The sequence below is a fragment of the Coregonus clupeaformis genome, chromosome 3, assembly GCF_020615455.1.
Source record: "Coregonus clupeaformis isolate EN_2021a chromosome 3, ASM2061545v1, whole genome shotgun sequence".
In the NCBI taxonomy this organism is placed as follows: Eukaryota; Metazoa; Chordata; class Actinopteri; order Salmoniformes; family Salmonidae; genus Coregonus; species Coregonus clupeaformis.
In genome coordinates this window covers 28,734,500-28,756,719 of record NC_059194.1, presented here as the reverse complement: position 1 = coordinate 28,756,719, position 22,220 = coordinate 28,734,500, and the positions used below count along the sequence as shown (strand labels likewise).

The 22,220-nt window shown below is 42.2% G+C and overlaps 1 protein-coding gene and 1 pseudogene across 11 annotated transcripts in view; both read right to left on the bottom strand.

The window, feature by feature from the left end:
• The window catches only part of LOC121543844 (protocadherin gamma-C5), a 183,473-nt gene that overhangs the window by 97,049 nt on the left and 64,204 nt on the right, over positions 1 to 22,220 (bottom strand). The window contains exon 1 of one of the 11 annotated variants that reach the window (XM_041854039.2): positions 15,187 to 17,802. The exons of 7 other annotated variants lie outside the window; for them this stretch is intronic. In XM_041854039.2, coding sequence (XP_041709973.2) covers positions 15,187 to 17,625 — 2,439 coding nt within the window. In that variant the 5' untranslated portion in view covers positions 17,626 to 17,802. Of the gene's footprint in view, positions 1 to 217; positions 2,768 to 4,503; positions 7,106 to 11,753; positions 14,364 to 15,186; positions 17,803 to 22,220 lie in introns of those variants that run through there. 3 more of the 11 variants (XM_041854033.2, XM_041854059.2, XM_045208015.1) reach the window with 3 other exon arrangements.
• Positions 18,721 to 20,994, bottom strand: LOC121537886 (annotated as a pseudogene).

The window sequence follows — 22,220 nt, the reverse complement described above, 5'->3', positions numbered from 1 at the left end:
TATTCTCTTTACCATCCACGGTGGTTCAGACACAATGAAAGTCACAACATTTGCAAAGTGCCGCTGTCATGACTGGGGTGCTGAAATGGCAATAACAATGGTAAGAAGAGCTTTTCGGACACTGGGAATAAAATAAACTTGAACGAATCATTTAAAGATACAAATGGAAATAGATAAAATGGTGGGGTAAGAAAATAAAGATTCAAATATAACAGACCTCTATTGGGGAATCTGGTTCATCCAGGATGTTCTTTTCACTCTGCATCCGCTGCATCGTCCCTGTAGAACTGGGGTCCATTATCAGTACGTTCTGACTACAGGGTCTGGCGAACTTACAGTCACTCTTTCTGGAGTCAGTCGTCCTGCACACCTCGTAATTGTACACGTGCTGTAGAGTTCCTGTCCCCAAAGTGTCTGCGTAACGCGGTGGATAATATGGAATAACCGGGAGGTTGGAATGATAGAGGATGCGAGACTGTCTCCATCTGTATATTTTCACTGATATAATAACCACTAAACATGTGATGAACAGAAATGAGACTACAGCCAAAGCCAAGACTAAGTAAAAAGTCAGGTTGTCATTGTACTCCTTGTCGTGTGCAAAGTCAGTGAACTCCGAGAGAACTTCGGGGAAGCTGTCCGCCACCGCCACGTTAACATTGACTGTAGCTGAACGAGAGGGCTGCCCGTTGTCCTCCACTACAACAGTTAGCCTTTGTTTCACAACATCTTTATCATTGACTTGGCGTACAGTTCTTATTTCCCCATTCTGTAAGCCGACTTCAAATAGCGCCCTGTCTGTCGCTTTCTGCAGTTTATAGGAGAGCCAGGCATTCTGTCCAGAGTCCACATCAACAGCCACCACTTTAGTCACAAGATAGCCCACATCTGCTGAACGAGGCACCATTTCAGCCACCAGAGAGCTGCTAGTGAGGACTGGGTACAGAACCTGAGGTGCGTTGTCGTTCTGGTCCTGGATCATTATTTTCACAGTCACATTGCTGCTGAGTGGAGGAGAGCCTCCATCCTGCGCTTTTACGCGGAACTGGAAATCCTTGACCTGCTCGTAATCAAAAGAGCGCACTGCATGGATGACTCCACTATCAGCACTAACGGACACATATGAGGAGACGGCCACTCCGTTAACCGAGGAGTCCTCCAGTATATAAGAAACACGGGCATTATGGTTCCAGTCAGCGTCTCTGGCTTTCACTGTGAATATAGAGAGGCCCGGTGTGTTGTTTTCCATAATGTAGGCCTCATATGAGCTCCTCTCAAAGACAGGCGCGTTGTCATTCACATCTGAAATCTGTAAGGTGAGAGTGACGCTACTGGAGAGCGAGGGCACGCCCTCATCAGAACACGTCACACTGATGTTATACTCAGAGGCTCTCTCTCGGTCCAAGTCACTATCAGTTACAAGACTATAGAAATTGTTTGAGGTCGATCTCATCACAAAGGGAATATTGTCCTCAATAGAGCACTGCACTTTACCATTTTCAGCAGAATCTGGGTCTTGAATATTCATCATTGTTACGACTGTGCCAGGCTTAGCATCCTCAGATATGCTATTTGTTTTTGACATAATGTTAATGGCCGGTTTGTTGTCATTTATATCGATTACGTCAATAATTACTTTACAAGAATCGGTGTTACCTCCTTGGTCTCTGGCTTGAACGTCAATTTGATAATGTTTAGTTCTTTCGTAATCAATATTCCAGTTTAATTTTACTACTCCGTCATCTTTACCAATCTCAAATAGTTGGGCTGCTCCAGATTTTGGAACATGATACGTAACTGTTCCATATGAACCTTGATCAGCGTCAGACGCAGTGACTGTGGTTAAAACTGTGCCTTTAGGTGCGTTCTCCAATACACTGGTGTGATAAACCGGTTGTGAACAAACAGGAGCATTGTCATTGGCGTCAAGTACAGTGATGATTATCTGCATTGTTCCTGATAGCTGAGGCTCTCCTCCATCGACTGCTGTTAATATCAGAGATATCTGTTCCTGTTTCTCTCGATCTAAAGGTTTCTGTAAAACCATTTCCACATTTTTACCACCATCTGGCAAATTTTGCGTTTTTAAAATGAAATTATCGGACGGTTTCAGAGAATAGCTATGAAGGCCGTTAACGCCAACGTCCTCATCAATTGCTCTTTCTAAGACAATCCTGGCTCCCGTTAAAGCGGACTCGACAATTTCATATTTCATTTCACTCTTTTCAAAAATAGGCGAATTATCATTGACATCGGTTAACTCCATTGTAATGCTGTAAAATTCCATGGGATTCTCTAAAATTATTTGCAAATGCAATGCGCAAGGCGTCGTCTGTCTGCAGAGCGCTTCACGGTCTATTCTCTCTCTGATTAGGAGAACTCCCCTTTCTTTATTCAGCTCGATGTATTCTGCGCTGTCTCCAGTATAAATACGAGCTTTACCTGATTTCAGTCTTTTGATATCTAAACCCAAATCCTGCGCTATGTTACCGACTAAAGAGCCTTTCGCCATTTCCTCTGGAATGGAGTAACTGACCTGCCCGTGCACTGAACTGAGAGAGAGGACCGAGATAAACAACAGTACTTGCCGTGTCATTGTTCTATCCGACATTTTCGCCTGCACCATGAAACAACAAATACCATGCAATCCGTAAAAAGTCAGTAATATTCCATTCGTTTTTAGATCAAAACATCAAAGGTAAATGACTCAACAATCCTGGAAAAATTCTGTAACAAAAGAATTGCAGCTCCTTGTCTCCGTGCTTAGTGTTCTCTGTAACCTGGACTCTGCGTGAAGCTCATTTTCTCTCTTAATATAGCCAGATGATGGGGGAGGTACTGATGCAAATCTACTCTAAAATTGCAAGACACTGACCAACAGCGTCCCGCTGAGTTCAATCCACAGAACTACAGATATTCATAAGAAAGAATATCAAACATATTTGGGAAATAATATTAAGCTATATCAACAAATAAGCCAATGTATTCATGACAAATGTAAACCAATATGTAAGTGAGATGTGGACAAACAAGATCTAACAAAAATACGCGTTGAATAAAAATGCTACTATAGGAGTGAAACTGCTTTACTACAGGCTACATATTGAAATACAGCTTCTTTGCAAAGCACCGCTGTCCGTGGCATTGGTGCTGAAATGACCACATATCATTGAAATAAAGAGCATTTCGGACCATGGGAACTTGCCAGGTATGCAAGTTCAATTTCTAATAGTTAAAATCACACGATAGTCCTAAAAAAACACACAGGAAAATCATAGTTTTAGGGACAAGATTATTATTAAGATATAACAGACCTCTAATGGTGAGTCTGGTTCATCCAATATGTTCTGTTCACTCTGCATCCGCTGCATCGTCCCTGTAGAACTGGGGTCCGTTATCAGTACGTTCTGACTACAAAGTCTGGTGAACTTACAGTCACTCTTTCTGGAGTCAGTCTTTAGACTATGTCCTCAGAAACGTTGAGCAAAGAGAGGAGTATTATGTAATGTTTTGTTTCAATCCAGGCTATTTTCACAGTCCCCTTCACGTAACAGTAATATACATGGATCAGAGTGTTTCTCTGTCGTGCCCCGCATCATATGAAGCGCAGCCTCTCCCTCTCCTCTGGTGGAGCACGGTGATACGGGAGTGAACTCAACTGACTGACAGCACTGGACAGAAATTATTTCACTTATCAACAGCGGCCCTCAGAGTCCAAAACATGAACACCAAATTATATTTGAATTCATAAATAATTCAACACTTTCATTATTGCAAATAGATAGTTGAACACTGTTCAACGTACAATCTAAATAAATGCAACGTTCAATCACTATAATACTATGATTGACCAGCAAGGCAGAGAGCAATGATTTGATACTAAAACATGGCACTTTGTCCTCTCAGCCATAGATTGGAACGTGCGTAAAAATATTTCCATGGATCGGCAATCTAAACCATTATTGAACAACACAGCTAAATATTTATGTTGAGAATTATTTGACATATGACAAGCAGTTAACACTCCTATAGCGACTCTTTAGTGACTGTATATTGACTTAATCAAAACACAGCAGTTGGAAGAAGGGAGAGCAGTGCGATAGAGCGGAACACACCTCTGCTGCTATCATGACAGAAGAGATGCTGTCCACACAGAGTGGTGCTGAAATGGCCTTACAGTGCTACCTTATCGCATTTGTAGCACATATGATAAAAAAATCATCAGGCATACTATGAAAGATAAAACTAACCAACAAATAAGTAATTGCTTGTATTGTAGCACTTATGTCCTAACTTCGAAACCACACTTCCAAGAACTCAGCTGGAAAATGACATTCAATAAAAGCCCAACAATACGTAACACTGATGTGCCCATACTGCTGACTAGAGAAATACTGAGTAAATGAACCTTAAGCCACAATAACTAAACTGGTTACAAAGGACATATTGAAAATATGTATTTCAAACTAATGTGCAATACCATTTAAACTCCAATTAACTCACCTCTAGTGGGGAGTCTGGTTCATCCAGGATGTTATTTTCACTTTGCAGCCGCTGCATCGTCCCTGTAGAACTGGGGTCCATTATCAGTACGTTCTGACTACAGGGTCTGGCGAACTTACTGTCACTCTTTCTGGAGTCAGTTGTCCTGCACACCTCGTAATTGTACACGTGCTGTAGAGTTCCTGTCCCCAAAGTGTCTGCGTAACGCGGTGGATAATATGGAATAACCGGGAGGTTGGAATGATAGAGGATGCGAGACTGTCTCCATCTGTATATTTTCACTGATATAATAACCACTAAACATGTGATGAACAGAAAGGAGACTACAGCCAAGGCCAAGACTAAGTAAAAAGTCAGGTTGTCATTGTATTCCTTGTCGTGCGTAAAGTCAGTGAACTCCGAGATCACTTCAGGGAAGCTATCCGCAACTGCCACGTTAACATTGACTGTTGCTGAACGAGATGGCTGCCCGTTGTCCTCCACTACAACAGTGAGCCTTTGTTTCAAAACATCTTTATCATTGACTTGGCGTATAGTTCTTATTTCTCCATTCTGTAAGCCGACTTCAAACAGCGCCCTGTCTGTCGCTTTCTGCAGTTTATACGAGAGCCAGGCATTCTGTCCAGAGTCCACATCAACAGCCACCACTTTAGTGACAAGATAGCCCACATCTGCTGAACGAGGCACCATTTCCGCCACCAGGGAGCTGCTAGTCTGGACTGGGTACAGAACCTGAGGCGCATTGTCGTTTTGGTCTTGGATGAAGATGTTGATGCTAACATTGCTACTGAGTGGAGGAGAGCCTCCATCTTGCGCCTTAACCACGAGTTTAAGTTGTTTAATTTGTTCATAATCAAAGGAGCGCACCGCGTGTATGACCCCACTCTCTGCGTTTACGGAAACATAAGCAGACACAGGAGTCCCGCTGACATCAGTATCCACTAGAATATAGGAAATACGGGCATTTTGATTGGAATCAGTGTCTTTAGCTCTAACAGTAAATATAGAGATGCCTGGAGAGTTATTCTCTGCGATATAAGAGTTGTACACGCCCTTTGGAAACACTGGGGCATTGTCGTTGACGTCAGACACCTTCAGGTGAAACATTCTCCTACTTGAGAGAGGAGGTGACCCTGCGTCAGTGGCGACTACAGTTATGTTATATTCTGACACACTCTCACGGTCTAAAACAGCGTCTGTTACCAAGGTGTAGTAATTTCTTAAATTTGATTTGATCTTGAACGGAATGTTTTGGTCCAGGTTACAGCTTACCTGGCCGTTTTCACCTGAATCGACATCTTTAACGTTGATAATACCAATAGTTGTACCGGGAGGAGAGTCTTCTGATATTGGACTAGTGAATGACATCACACTTATGACAGGTGCATTGTCGTTCACGTCAATGACCTCAACAATAATTTTACTCGAATCCGTTAAACCTCCCTGATCTTTAGCTTCAATCCTTAATTCATATTTTTTGTCTTTTTCATAATCTATCAGACCTGAAACCGACAGTATTCCAGTGTTTTCATTTATAGTCAATATATCCGCTAGATTTCCCTTCATATTAGACAGCGAGTACGTTATATAGCCATTAGATCCGCTGTCTGCATCAGACGCGTTTACATGTGTAATATAAGTGCTTTTCGGTGCGTTTTCCATCACAGTAGCCCTGTACACTGACTGATTAAACACAGGCGCATTGTCATTTACATCTAAGACAGTGATCTCTATATTTACTGAGCCAGATCTCTGCGGATTTCCACCGTCTACAGCGATTAGCTTTAAAGAGAGACGAGGATGCTCCTCTCTATCTAACGGTTTCTGAAGAATCATTTCAGCGTATTTACTACCGTCCGGATTTGCATGTTGCTTGAGGGCAAAGTTATCATTCGGACTTAAAACATAATTTTGTAGGCCGTGAAGTCCTACATCAGGATCTTCTGCATTTTCTAGCACAAAGCGCGCACCGAGGATTGCAGACTCGCTTATTTCCAATTGAACATCCGTTTTCTTAAATATCGGAGGATGATCATTAACGTCTAAGACTTCTATAGTAATGTGATGGAGCTCCATAGGATTTTCTAGAATGATTTCGAAGCTGAAGCTACACGGTGTGACGTCACCACAAAGCTGCTCTCGGTCTATTCTCTCACTCACGACTAGAATCCCTTTGTCTACCTTCAGTTCTGTGTACTGAATGCTTTCTCCGGTCACGATACGGGCTCGGCCCGCTCGGAGCCTTTTCAAATCTAACCCCAGGTCTTGAGCTACGTTACCGACAAGAGAGCCTTTCTTCATCTCCTCCGGAATGGAATACCGGATTTGTCCACTGACAATATGATTGAGATACAGGAGAAAAATAAGTACTTGCCATCGCAGTCTAAACATACGCCATTTCACACATTTAGGTTTAAGGGATCCTTCCAATGCCATAGCCAACAAAGAGTAAATCCAATACAAAAATGTATTATACTGTATCCTCAGAAACAAAAACAAAAAAATAGAATACTGATATTCGGTGTATTCTTTTAATCCTTGCTATTTTCAGCGTCTCCTTTTGTTATCTGTAACATCGATCAGAGCCGAGTGTTTCTCTGTGGTGCCCCGCCTCGTATGAAGCGCAGAGTCATTCCCTCTCTTCTGGTAGAGCGCAGTGATAAAGGAGGGGACTCTACTGACTGACAACACTGGACAGAAATTATTTCACTGATCAACAGCGGCCCTCAGAGTCCATAACATGAACACCAGATTATATTTGAGTTTATAAAAATGTAGAAATAATTCCACACGTTAGAGCCCTACTGTCTTCCATTTTGCAAGTAGGTGAACAATGTGAAAAGTACAATCTAAATAACTGCAACGATCAATCACTATAATACTATGATCGACCAGCAAGACAAAACAGCAATCATGTTATACTAAAACATGGCACTTTCTCCTCTCAGCCATAGATTGGAACGTTCGTAAAAATATTTCCATTGATCGGCAATCTAAACCATTATTGAACAACACAGCAAAATATTTATGTTGAGAATTATTTGACATATGACAAGCAGTTAACACTACTTAAGCGACTCATTAGTGACTCTATATTGACTTAATCAAAACACAGCAGTTGGAAGAAGGGAGAGCAGTGCGATAGAGCGGAACACACCTCTGCTGCTATCATGACAGAAGAGGGGCTGTCCACACAGTGGTGCTGAAATGGCCTTAAAGCGCTACTTTTTGCTTTTGTAGCATATATGATATAAAAAATCATCAGGCATACTATGATAGCCAAAACTAACAAGAAAACAAGTAATTGCTTCTGTTGTAGCACTCAGTATGCTAAATTCGAAACCACAGTCCACTGACAATGACATTCAATAAAAAAACAAAGCTAACCACAACAATTCGTAACGCTTATGTGCCCATACTTTTGACTAGAGAAATACTGGCTAAATTAACCTTAAGGCAATACAGATGTAGGATCTTAATTTGAACCAATTTGCTATAGCAGGAAATTAATCCTGCAGAAACAGGACATTTTAAGTATTATGTGGATTATAATTAATAAACATTTTTGTAGGGGTTTATACATTTTATTTTATTTTAAGGAAATTACAAACTTCAGAAGCCATTTTAAACCTAAAAACACTACACGTTTTACATTTCCTGCATTGCAGAAAAGTTCTCCTGCAACAGGGTGATCAAATTAAGATCTTATCTGTAGCTAAAATTGTTACAAAGGACATGTTTTAAAGATGTATTCCAACCCAATGAGCAATACCATTTAAACTCCACAGACTCACCTCCAGTGGCGAGTCTGGTTCATCCAAAATGTTATTTTCAGTCTGCATCCGATGCATCGTCCCTGTAGAACTGGGGTCCATTATCAGTACGTTCTGACTACAGGGTCTGGCGAACTTACAGTCACTCTTTCTGGAGTCAGTCGTCCTGCACACCTCGTAATTGTACACGTGCTGTAGAGTTCCTGTTCCCAAAGTGTCTGCGTAACGCGGTGGATATTACGGAATAACCAGGAAGATTGGAATGATAGAGGATGCGAGTTATAAACATGTGAAACGAGCGAAAAAGCAGGGCAGACTTGTCAGCAAAGTCAGTGAACTCCGAGATCACTTCAGGGAAGCTGTCCGCCACTGCCACGTTAACATTGACAGTAGCTGAACGAAAGGGCTGCCCGTTGTCCTCAACTACAACAGTGAGTTTTGTTTCACAACATCTTTATCATTGACTTAGCGTACAAATCTTTTTTCTATATTCTGTAAGCCCACGTCAAACAGCGCCCTGTCTGTCACTTTCTGCAGTTTATACGAGAGCCAGGCATTCTGTCCAGAGTCCACATCAACAGCCACCACTTTAGTGACAAGATAGCCCACATCTGCTGAACGAGGCACCATTTCAGCCACCAGGGAGCTGCTAGTCTGGACTGGGTACAGAACCTGAGGCGCGTTGTCATTCTGGTCCTGGATCATTATTTTCACACTCACATTGCTACTGAGTGGAGGGGAGCCTCCGCCTTGTGCCTTAACCACGAGTTTAAGTTGCTTGATTTGTTCATAATCAAAGGAAAGCACCGCATGTAAAACTCCTCTTTCAGAGATAATGGATATATAACTAGAGACTGGAGTTCCACTAATCTGCGAGTCCTCTAAGAGGTACGAGATTCTAGCGTTTTGATTCCAGTCAGAGTCACGCGCACTGACAGTAAATATGGACATTCCAGGAGAGTTGTTCTCTGTGACATAAGCAGAGTATGAGCTCTGATGAAACAATGGAGCATTGTCGTTTACGTCAGAGATTCTAAGGTGTAATGTCCTGCTGCTAGAAAGGGGAGGCGAACCAGAATCTGTCGCTGTTATGGTTATGTTGTATTCTGGTGTTGTTTCTCTGTCAAAACCTATATCTGAGATCAAAGTATAATAACTGCTTAAAAATTGATTTGTCCAACAACAGATATCTTGCCAGTTGTCTCATTAATGTCAAATATATCTGCCAAGTTTTGTTTCAAATTAGAAAAATAATACCATTGGATCCACTGTCTGTATCACTGTCATTCACGGTGGTAATATAGGTTCCTTTCGGTACGTTTTCCATCACAGTAGCCCTGTACAGTGATTGGTTAAACACAGGCGCATTGTCATTGGCATCTAGGACAGTGATCTCTATATTTACTGTGCCAGATCTGAGCGGATTTCCACCGTCCACAGCAATTAGCTTTGAAGAGAGAAGAGGATTTTCTTCTCTATCCAAAGGCTTTTGTAAAATCATTACTGCAAATTTGCTACCATCAGGATTCAAATGTTGTTTCAGAACTAAATTGTCAGTTTGAGTTAAAACATACTCCTGTAGACCATTAACTCCCACATCGGGATCCTTTGCACTCTCCAGCACAAAACGAGAGCCAAGAGTAGCAGATTCGCTGATTTCAAATTTGATATGATTATTCTTAAAAATAGGTGAATGGTCATTTACATCTACAATTTCAACTGTAACACGATGTAATTCGATTGGATTTTCTAGGATCATTTCAAAGCTGAAGCTACACAGAATTACGTCGCCACAAAGCTGCTCTCGGTCTATTCTGTCACTCACGACTAGAATCCCTTTGTCTGTCTTCAGCTCAGTGTACTGAATGCTTTCTCCGGTCACGATAAGGGCCCGGCCAACTCGGAGTCTTTTCAAATCTAACCCCAGGTCTTGAGCTACGTTACCGATAAGAGAGCCTTTCTTCATCTCCTCCGGAATGGAATACCGGATTTGACCACTGACAATATGACTGAGATACAGGAGAAAAATGAGTACTTGCCACCGCAGTCCACACAAACGCCATCTTACGCATTTAGGTTGAAGGAATCCTTCAAATTACATAGCCAACAAATAATACAATCTACAAGAATATTCCGTAAAGGGTATCCTCAGAAACAGTGTGTCACGATCGTCGTAATGAGCGGACCAAGGCGCAGCGTGATATGCGTACATCTTTTAATGAGTACTTAAACACGAACAACAAAACAATAAACGATACGTGAAGTCCTAGGCTAATACACCAACACAAACCTTACGGAACAAGATCCCACAAATGACAAGTGCAAAACAGGCTGCCTAAGTATGGTTCCCAATCAGAGACAACGAGCCACAGCTGTCTCTAATTGGGAACCACCCTGGCCAACATATAAATAAACGATCTAGAAAGAAACACATAGAAAACAAAACATAGACCCTACACACCCTGGCTCAACATTTAAGAGTCCCCAGAGCCAGGGCGTGACACAGTGAGCAAATACTAGTCGACGCTTCGATTCAAATCTAGCCTATTTTCACTGTCCTTTTCTGATCTATGTCTATGGATCAGAGCGAAAGTCTTTCGTCGAGCCCCACCTCGTATGAAGCGCAGAGTATCTCCCTCTCCTCTGGTAAAGCACAGTGATAGGGGAGTGAACTCCACTGATTGACAGCACTGGACAGAAATTATTTCACTGATCAACAGCGGCCCTCAGAGTCCAAAACATGAACACCAGATGATATGTTAAAAAAATATAGAACCGTGTAGAAATGATTCAACATCGTCCAGCACTATTTTCTTTCCAAAATGACACAATTAAAAGCATGGTGGTATGTGCATGAACAATCTAAATATATGCAATGTCCAATTACTAAAATATGACCAACAGGAAACATAGCCCAGTCATTTGGTACTGAAACATGAGACTGTATCCCCTAAGCCCTAGATTTGATCATGCATAAAACTTTTCCATGGAACAGCCGTCCAAACCACTGCTGAAAAATACAGTAAAATACCTGTATTGAGAAGATTTGCTTGGTATATGACTAAACGTAAACATGGATGAAAATGTATAGTGACTCTTGACCGATTTAGACAGCAGTTGGAAAAGGTATAGCATACACTGTGTGAGAGAGGAGAGCGTTCATCTGCTGCTCACTAAAAGTGGCGCTGTCCATACAGTGTGGTTCTGAAATGGCATTACAATTCTACATCCTTACTATTATAGCACTTCGTGTTCAACTCGAACTCAGTTCCTACCAACTCAACAGGCATACACAGGACAAATTTAAACAGTAAGATGTGTAGTAGCTGATTTAAGTTGAACCCTATAAAGAAGAGGAGGAAGGTAGCCAACTGAGTAAATTAGCCATGCACCAGAGCACAATAGCTGAAAATGGACACATTCCAGAGATGTATTCCAAAACAATGTGCTAAATTATAAATTGTCCAATAAACTCACCTCTAGTGGGGAGTCAGGTTCATCCAGGATGTTATTTTCACTCTGCATCCGCTGCATCGTCCCTGTAGAACTGGGGTCCATTATCAGTACGTTCTGACTACAGGGTCTGGCGAACTTACAGTCACTCTTTCTGGAGTCAGTTGTCCTGCACACCTCGTAATTGTACACGTGCTGTAGAGTTCCTGTCCCCAAAGTGTCTGCGTAACGCGGTGGATAATACGGAATAACCGGAAGATTGGAATGATAGAGGATGCGAGACTGTCTCCATCTGTATATTTTCACTGATATAATAACCACTAAACATGTGATGAACAGAAATGAGACTACAGCCAGAGCCAAGACTAAGTAAAATGTCAGGTTGTCATTGTACTCCTTGTCGTGTGCAAAGTCAGTGAACTCCGAGAGCACTTCAGGGAAGCTGTCCGCCACCACCACGTTAACATTGACTGTAGCTGAACGAGAGGGCTGCCCGTTGTCCTCCACTACAACAGTGAGCCTTTGTTTCACAGCATCTTTATCATTGACTTGGCGTATAGTTCTTATTTCCCCATTCTGTAAGCCCACTTCAAACAGTGCCCTGTCTGTCCCTTTCTGTAGTTTGTACGAGAGCCAGGCATTCTGTCCAGAGTCCACATCGACAGCGACCACTTTAGTGACAAGATAGCCCACATCTGCTGAACGAGGCACCATTTCAGCCACCAGGGAGCTGCTAGTCTGGACTGGGTACAGAACCTGAGGCCCGTTGTCATTCTGATCTTGGATGAAGATGTTGATACTAACATTGCTACTGAGTGGAGGAGAGCCTCCATCTTGCGCCTTAACCACGAGTTTGAGCTGTTTGATTTGCTCATAATCAAAGGCGCGCACAGCATGTAAAACTCCTGTTTCAGAGTCAATGGATATGTAAGTAGAGACGGGAGTTCCACTGATCTGCGTGTCCTCCAAGAGGTACGAGATTCTCGCATTTTGATTCCAGTCAGAGTCCCGCGCGCTGAAAGTAAATATGGACATTCCAGGAGAGTTATTCTCTGTGATGTAAGCAGAGTAGGTACCTTTATCAAACAATGGGGAATTATCGTTTACGTCAGAGATTCTAAGGTGTATTGTCCTGGAGCTAGAGAGAGGAGGCGAACCCGAGTCTGTCGCCTTTATGGTTATATTATATTCTGGCATAGTCTCTCGGTCGAAAGCTGAATCTGTGATCAAAGTATAATAATTAGTCAATGAGGATTTGATCTTAAATGGTAAGTTGTTGTCTACTGAACACGTAACGTGACCATTTCTCTCTGAGTCAGCGTCTTTCACATTAATTATCGCAATGGTTGTTCCCAGAGGGGCATCTTCAGAAACAGGGCTGGAGAAAGACATGACGTTTATGACGGGATAATTATCGTTGACGTCAACAATCTCGATTAAAACTTTACTGGAATCGGTTAAACCTCCCTGGTCCATCGCCTCAATCATAATTTCATATTTCTTGTCTTTTTCATAATCTATTTGCCCTACAAGTGTCATTGTGCCAGTTAACTCATCCATGTGAAATATATCTGATAGATGCTCTTTCAAGTTGGAAAAAGAATATGTTATGAGCCCGTTAGATCCACTGTCTGCATCACTTGCATTCACGGTTGTAATATAAGTGCCTTTTGGTGCATTTTCCATCACAGTAGCCCTGTACACTGACTGGTTAAACACAGGCGCATTGTCATTGGCATCTAGGACAGTGATCTCTATATTTACTGTGCCAGATCTCTGCGGATTTCCACCGTCTACAGCGATTAGCTTTAAAGAGAGACGAGGATGCTCCTCTCTATCTAACGTTCTCTGAAGAATTATTTCAGCATATTTTCTTCCATCTGGATTTGCATGTTGTTTCAAAATGAAATCATCATTCGGCGTTAAAATGTATTTCTGCAGACCATTGTTACCTACATCAGCGTCCTCGGCACTGGCCAACATAAAACGCGACCCGAGTATAGCCGATTCACTTATCTCAAATTTAATTTCATTCTTTCGAAACATAGGTGCATTATCATTAATATCAAGGATTTCCACAGTTACACGGTGTAGTTCCATAGGATTTTCTAGAATAATTTCGAAGCTGAAGCTACAGGGCGTGACGTCGCCACAAAGCTGCTCTCGGTCTATTCTCTCACTCACGACTAGAATCCCTTTGTCTGTCTTCAGCTCTGTGTACTGAATGCTTTCTCCGGTCACGATACGGGCCCGGCCCGCTCGGAGTCTTTTCAAATCTAACCCCAGGTCTTGAGCCACGTTACCGATAAGAGAGCCTTTCTTCATCTCCTCCGGAATGGAATACCGGATTTGACCACTCACAATATGACTGAAATACAGGAGGAAAAAAAGTACTTGCCATCGCAGTCCACAGCACAAACTCCATTTTACGCATTTAGGTTGAAGGAATCCTTCAGATGACATAGCCAACAAAGATAAATCCAACAGGACTATTCCTTATAGCCTGCTGTATCCTCAAACGGTGAGAAAAGAGATAACTGATAGCGGAAGTGTTATTTTAATCCAGGCTATTTCTTAACGTATCTGTTTGAGCGAGTGATTCTCTGTAGTGCCCCGCCTCGTTTGGAGCGCAGAGTCTCTCCTACTCTGGAGTGCAGTGATAGGAGAGGGGGGGACCGGACTCTATTGACTGAAAACATTGGGCAGAAATTATTTCACTGATCAACAGCGGCCCTCAGAGTCCAAAACATGAACACCAGATATGTGGTCATATACAACTGGGTAGAAATGTTTCAAAACTTTACAGCACTGTGCTGCTATCTATAATCTAAATAAACGCCAAGTCCAATTACTCAAATAACTATGACCATCAGGGTGAGCGGTAATCATTTGATTGTAAAACATGCCACCATATCATCTAAACCTTCGTTTAGATCGTGGGTAAAAAAAAAGGTCCATGGATACGCCGCACAAACCATTATTAAACAGTACAGTAACATACCTACAGTATGTCGCACTGGTTGAGAGTATTTTGCTTGGTACAGAACTAGCGGTAAACACGGCTACACTGGCTCTATAGTGACTATTGAGCAAAAGACAGTAGTTTGAACGAGGGATAGTATACTCTGCGTGAGAGCGGAGCACACCTCTGATCTTCATGAAGTGGCGCTGTCAACACACAGTGGTGCTGAAATTCCCTTACAGCGAGGCACCATTCATATTACGCAATAGAACTTAGAATAGTACGTTCAAAATTATATATTTTTAATTCAGCAGGCATAGTATAAAACACAAAGCTAATCAAAAATTATTTAGCCCTACACTTTTGACTAGACATACAGAATAAGTTAACCTAAAGGCACCAGAACACAATATTTCAAATTTCACAAAGGGCAATTTAGAAAAATACGTATTCCAAGCCAATGGGCAATACAATTTAAACTCCAAAAAAACTCACCTCTAGTGGTGAGTCTGGTTCATCCAGGATGTTCTGTTCACTCTGCATCCGCTGCATCGTCCCAGTAGAACTTGGGTCCATTATCAGTACGTTCTGACTACAGGGTCTGGCGAACTTACTGTCACTCTTTCTGGAGTCAGTCGTCCTGCACACCTCGTAATTGTACACGTGCTGTAGAGTTCCTGTCCCCAAAGTGTCTGCGTAACGCGGTGGATAATACGGAATAACAGGAAGATTGGAATGATAGAGGATGCGAGACTGTCTCCATCTATACATTTTCACTGATATAATAACCACTAAACATGTGATGAACAGAAATGAGACTACAGCCAGAGCCAAGACTAAGTAAAAAGTCAGGTTGTCATTGTACTCCTTGTCGTGCGTAAAGTCAGTTAACTCCGAGAGCACTTCAGGGAAGCTGTCCGCCACCGCCACGTTAACATTGACTGTAGCTGAACGAGAGGGCTGCCCGTTGTCCTCCACTACAACAGTGAGCCTTTGTTTCACAGCATCTTTATCATTGACTTGGCGTATAGTTCTTATTTCCCCATTCTGTAAGCCCACTTCAAATAGAGCCCTGTCTGTCACTTTCTGCAGTTTATACGAGAGCCAGGCATTCTGTCCAGAGTCCACATCAACAGCCACCACTTTACTGACAAGATAGCCCACATCTGCTGAACGAGGCACCATTTCAGCCACCAGAGAGCTGCTAGTCTGGACTGGGTACAGAACCTGAGGCGCGTTGTCGTTCTGGTCCTGGATGATTATTTCCACACTCACATTGTTACTGAGTGGAGGAGAGCCTCCGTCTTGCGCCTTAACCACGACATTAAGCTGTTTAATTTGTTCATAATCAAAGGAGCGCACCGCGTGTAAAACTCCGGTTTCAGAGTTAATGGACACATAAGTAGAGACTGGTGTTCCACTGATCTGCGAGTCCTGCAAGAGGTACGAGATTCTAGCGTTTTGATTCCAGTCAGAGTCACGCGCGCTGACAGTAAATATGGACATTCCAGGAGAGTTATTCTCTGTGATGTAAGCAGAGTATGAGCTCTGATGAAACAATGGAGCATTGTCGTTTACGTCAGAGATTCTAAGGTGTAATGTCCTGCTGCTAGAAAGGGGAGGCGAGCCAGAATCTGTCGCTGTTATGGTTATGTTGTATTCTGGTGTTGTTTCTCTGTCAAAAGCTATATCTGAGATCAAAGTATAATAACTACTTAACGACGATTTTATCATGAACGGGAGGTTAGTATCTATAGAGCATGTAATCTTTCCGTTTCTCTCTGAATCAGCATCTTTAACATTTATAACGGCTATCGTGGTTCCAGGCGGAGCATCTTCAGAAACAGGGCTGGAGAAAGACATGACGTTTATGACTGGTGAGTTGTCATTAACATCAATAACTTCAATTACAACTTTACTGGTGTCTGTTAAACCTCCATGGTCTTTACCCTCAACTCGAACCTCATATTTCTTATCTTTTTCATAATCTATCTGACCCGAAACAGATATGATACCGGTGTTTTCATCAATGATGAATATTTCTGCTATGCTACCCCTCAACTTCGAAAAGGCATAGGCTATTTGGCCGTTCGATCCACTGTCTGCATCGCTGGCATTCACGGTTGTAATATAAGTGCCTTTTGGAGCGTTTTCCACCACAGCAGCCCTGTACACTGACTGGTTAAACACAGGAGCATTGTCATTGGCATCTAGGACAGTGATCTCTATATTTACTGTGCCAGATCTCTGAGGATTTCCACCGTCTACAGCGATTAGCTTTAAAGAGAGACGAGGATGCTCCTCTCTGTCTAACGGTTTCTGGAGGAACATCTCAGCATATTTACTACCGTCAGGATTCGCATGTTGCTTTAGATTGAAATGATCATTTGGTGTTAAAAAGTAATTTTGTATGCCGTTAAGTCCTACATCATGATCCTCTGCACTCTCTAGCGGAAAACGTGATCCAACTGTAGCCGATTCACTGATTTCAAATTGTACATCTTTATTTGGAAAAGCAGGTGCATGGTCATTTACATCTAACATTTCCACTGTAATACGATGAAGTTCTACTGGATTTTCTAAAATGATTTCGAAGCTGAAACTACATGGTGTGACGTCACCACAAAGCTGCTCTCGGTCTATTCTCTCACTCACGACTAGAATCCCTTTGTCTGTCTTCAGCTCTGTGTACTGAATGCTTTCTCCTGTGACGATACGGGCCCGACCTGCTCGGAGTCTTTTCAAATCTAACCCCAGGTCTTGAGCTACATTCCCGATAAGAGAGCCTTTCTTCATCTCCTCCGGAATGGAATACCGGATTTGGCCACTGACAATATTACTGAGATACAGGAGAAAAATAAGTACTTGCCACTGCAGTCCACAACACAAACGCCATTTTACGCATTTCGGTTGAAGGAATCCTTCCAATGCCATAGCCAACAAAGAATAAATCCAATACAAATATGTATTATGCTGTATCCTCAGAAACAAAGAAAAAATATAACACTGTTATTCGACGAATTCTTTCAATCCCGGCTATTTTCAGCGTTTCCTTTTGTTGTCTGTAACATGGATCAGAGCCGAGTGTTTCTCTGTCGTGCACCACCTTGTATGAAGCAAAGTCTCTCCCTCTCCTCTGGTAGAGCGCAGTGATCGGGGAGGGCACTCCACTGACTGACATCACTGGACAGAAATTATTTCACTGATCAACAGCGGCCCTCAGAGTCCAAAACATGAACACTAGATGATATGCAAAAATATAGAACTGCACAGAAATGATTCAACACTTTCCAGCACTATTTTATTTTCAAAATGTCACAAATAAAAACTGTGGTATGTGCAATCTAAATAAATGCAAAGTTCAATTACTAAAATACTATGACAAGAAAGGAAGGAGTAGTCTAATCATTTGATAGTAAAAATGCCATCTCCTCCGCCCTAGATTGCATCGTGCGTAAAAAATGTCCATGAAACAGGCGTCCAAACAATTGCTGAAGAATAGAGTAAAATACCTTTATTGAGAGTTATTTTCTTGGTATATTACTAACGGTAAACACGGGCAAAATGTATAGTGACTCTTGATCGATATAGAGAAGTTGGAAGCAGGCTCAGGATACAAAGTGTGAGAGAGGAGTGCATGCAGTTGCACACTAAAAGTGGCGCTGTCCACATTGAGTGGTGCTGACATGGTCTTACAGCGATACACCCTTACTATTGAGGCACTTAGCATTAACGCTCAATTCAAAATCATTTCTCATCAACTTAACAGGCATACGTGTGCCAAATAACCAGATAGAATGCGTAATAGCTGAATAAGCCCAATAAAGGAAGATAACCGAGTATGCACCAGAGCACAATTGAAAATTGATAAAGAAGACACATTGCGCAGATGAACTACAACATCATGTGCTATATTATTTAAATTCCAATAAACTCACCTCTAGTGGAGAGTCTGGTTCATCCAGGATGTTATTTTCAATTTACATTAGCTGCATTGTCCCTGTAGAACTGGGGTCCGTTATCAGTAAGTCAGTCAGTCATCCTGCACACCTCGTAATTGTACACGTGCTGTAGAGTTCCTGTCCCCAAAGTGTCTGCGTAACGCGGTAGATATTACGGAATAACCGGAAGATTGGAATGATAGAGGATGCGAGACTGTCTCCATCTGTATATTTTCACTGATATAATAACCACTAAACATGTGATGAACAGAAATGAGACTACAGCCAGAGCCAAGACCAAGTAAAAAGTCAGGTTGTCATTGTACGCCTTGTCCTGCGTAAAGTCAGTGAACTCCGAGAGCACTTCAGGGAAGCTGTCCACCACCGCCACATTAACATTGACTGTAGCTGAACGAGAGGGCTGCCTGTTGTCCTTCACCACAACAGTGAGACTTTGTTTCACAGCATCTTTATCATTGACTTGGCGTATAGTTATTATTTCACCATTCTGTAAGCCCACTTCAAACAGCGCCCTGTCGCTTTCTGCAGTTTATACGAGAGCCAGGCATTCTGTCCAGAGTCTACATCAACAGCCACCACTTTAGTGAAAAGATAGCCCACATCTGCTGAACGAGGCACCATTTCAGCCACCAGGGAGCTGCTAGTCTGGACTGGGTACAGAACCTGAGGCCCGTTGTCATTCTGATCTTGGATGAAGATGTTGAAACTAACATTGCTACTGAGTGGAGGAGAGCCTCCATCTTGTGCCTTAACCACAAGTTTAAACTGTTTAATTTGCTCATAATCAAAGGAGCACACAGCATATAAAACTCTGGTTTCAGAGTTAATGGATATGTAAGTGGAGACTGGAGTTACATTAATCTGCGTGTCCTCCAACAGGTACGATATTCTCGCATTCTGATTCCAGTCAGAATCCTGCATGCTGACAGTAAATATGGACATTCCAGGAGAGTTATTCTCTGAGATATAAGCAGAGTAGGTGCCTTTTTCGAAAAATGGGGCATTGTCATTTACGTCAGAGATTCTAAGGTGTAAAGTCCTGGCGCTAGAGAGAGGAGGCGAACCAGAATCTGTCACTGTTATAGTTATGTTGTATTCTTGTTTCGTTTCTCGGTCAAAACCTATATCAGAGATCAAATTGTAATAACTAGTTAAGGAGGATTTGATCTTGACTGGGAGGTTAGTATCTATAGAGCATGTAATCTGTCAATTTCTCTCTGAATCAGCATCTTTGACGTTACTAATGGCTACCGTGGTTCCAGGAGGAGCATCTTCAGACACAGGGCTGGAGAAAGACATGACCTTTATAACTGGAGCGTTGTCATTTATGTCAAGAACTTCAATTACAACTTTACTGGAGTCTGTTAAACCACCCTGGTCTTTAGCCTCTACTCTAACCTCGTATTTCTGATCTTTCTCATAATCCATCTGTCCCGAAACAGATATGGGTCCTGTTTTCTCGTCTATTATGAAAATGTCAGCTATACTCCCCTTCAACTTCAACTTCGAAAGGCTATATGTTATTTGTCCATTTGTGCCACTGTCTGCATCACTTGCATTCACCGTTGTGATATAGGTGCCTTTCGGTGCGTTTTCCAATACAGTACCCCTATACACTGACTGGTTAAACACAGGAGCATTGTCATTTACATCCAGGACAGTGATCTCTATATTTACAGTGCCAGATCTCTGAGGATTTCCACCGTCTACAGCAATTAGCTTTAGAGAGAGACGAGGATGCTCCTCTCTGTCTAACGGTTTCTGGAGGAACATCTCAGCATATTTACTACCGTCAGGATTCGCATGTTGCTTTAGAATTAAATGATCGTTCGGAGTCAAAATGTAATTCTGTAGGGCGTTGAGGCCTACATTGGGATCCTCTGCACTTTCTAACAGAAATCGCGACCCAACGGTAGCCGATTCGCTGATTTCAAAATGTATATCTTTATTTGGAAAAGCAGGAGCATGATCATTTACATCTAGAATCTCCACAGTAATACGATGCCGCTCAATATGATTTTCTAGAATCATTTCGAAAATGAAGCTATACGGTGTGATGTCGCCACAAAGCTGCTCTCGGTCTACTGTCTTCAACTGTGTACTGAACGCTTTTTCCGGTCACGATACGGGCCCGGCCCGCTCGGAGCCGTTTCAAATCTAACCCCAGGTCTTGAGCTACGTTCCCGATAAGAGAGCCTTCCTTCATCTGCTCCGGAATGGAATACCGGATTTGTCCACTGCCAGTATGACTAAAATACAGGAGTAAAATAAGTACTTGCCACCGTAGTCCACACAAACGCCATTTTAGGCATTTGGGTTGAAGGAATCCTTCAAATGCCATAGCCAACAAAGAATAAATCCAACATGAATATTCCTTATACTGGAGCCAGAGAAATGGTGATAAAATAGCAGAAGATGTTTCGCTTTAACACAGCCTATTTTCACTATATCTTTCTTATATATTGATCAGAGCGAGAGTGTCTGTGTCTTGCCCTGCCTCGTATGAAGCACAGACTGTCTCTCCCTCTCCTCTGATAGAGCACAGTTATAGGGGAGTAGACTCCACTGACTGACAGCACTGGACAGGAATTATTTCACTGACCAACAGCGGCCCTCAGAGTCCAAAACATGAACACCAGATGATCCTTGAACATGTAAAACCATTCAGAAGTTATTAAATACTGGACAGTATTATTTGATTTCCAAAATAATCAACATCATATTGTCTTAACACCACTTTCTGCAATCTAAATAAATTCAGGTTTCATCTCTACAATGCTATGACCAACAAATGAAGCAAATTACTTTTTTATAGCCTAAATCCCATCAACCTCATATTGGATCATGCGTAAAAGAGTATTCCACAACCGTCCAAACCACGACTGAACACTACAAACCAACATTGATGTAGGTTGAAAATATTATGCTTCGTAAAGGCTAAAATCTATAGCGACATTTTTTTCAATAGACAGAGGTACAGTGAGGGAAAAAAGTATTTGATCCCCTGCTGATTTTGTATGTTTGCCCACTGACAAAGACATGATCAGTCTATAATTTTAATGGTAGGTTTATTTGAACAGTGAGAGACAGAATAACAACAGAAAAATCCAGAAAAACGCATGTCAAAAATGTTATAAATTGATTTGCATTTTAATGAGGGAAATAAGTATTTGACCCCTCTGCAAAACATGACTGGCAACTCGAACCTTCAGCTCCCTCCACATATTTTCTATGGGATTAAGGTCTGGAGACTGGCTAGGCCACTCCAGGACCTTCATGTGCTTCTTCTTGAGCCACTCCTTTGTTGCCTTGGCCGTGTGTTTTGGGTCATTGTCATGCTGGAATACCCATTCACGATCCATTTTCAATGCCCTGGCTGAGGGAAGGAGGTTCTCACCCAAGATTTGACAGTACATGGCCCCGTCCATTGTCCCTTTGATGCGGTGAAGTTGTCCTGTTCCCTTAGCAGAAAAACACCCCCAAAGCATAATGTTTCCACCTCCATGTTTGACGGTGGGGATGGTGTTCTTGGGGTCATAGGCAGCATTCCTCCTCCTCCAAACACGG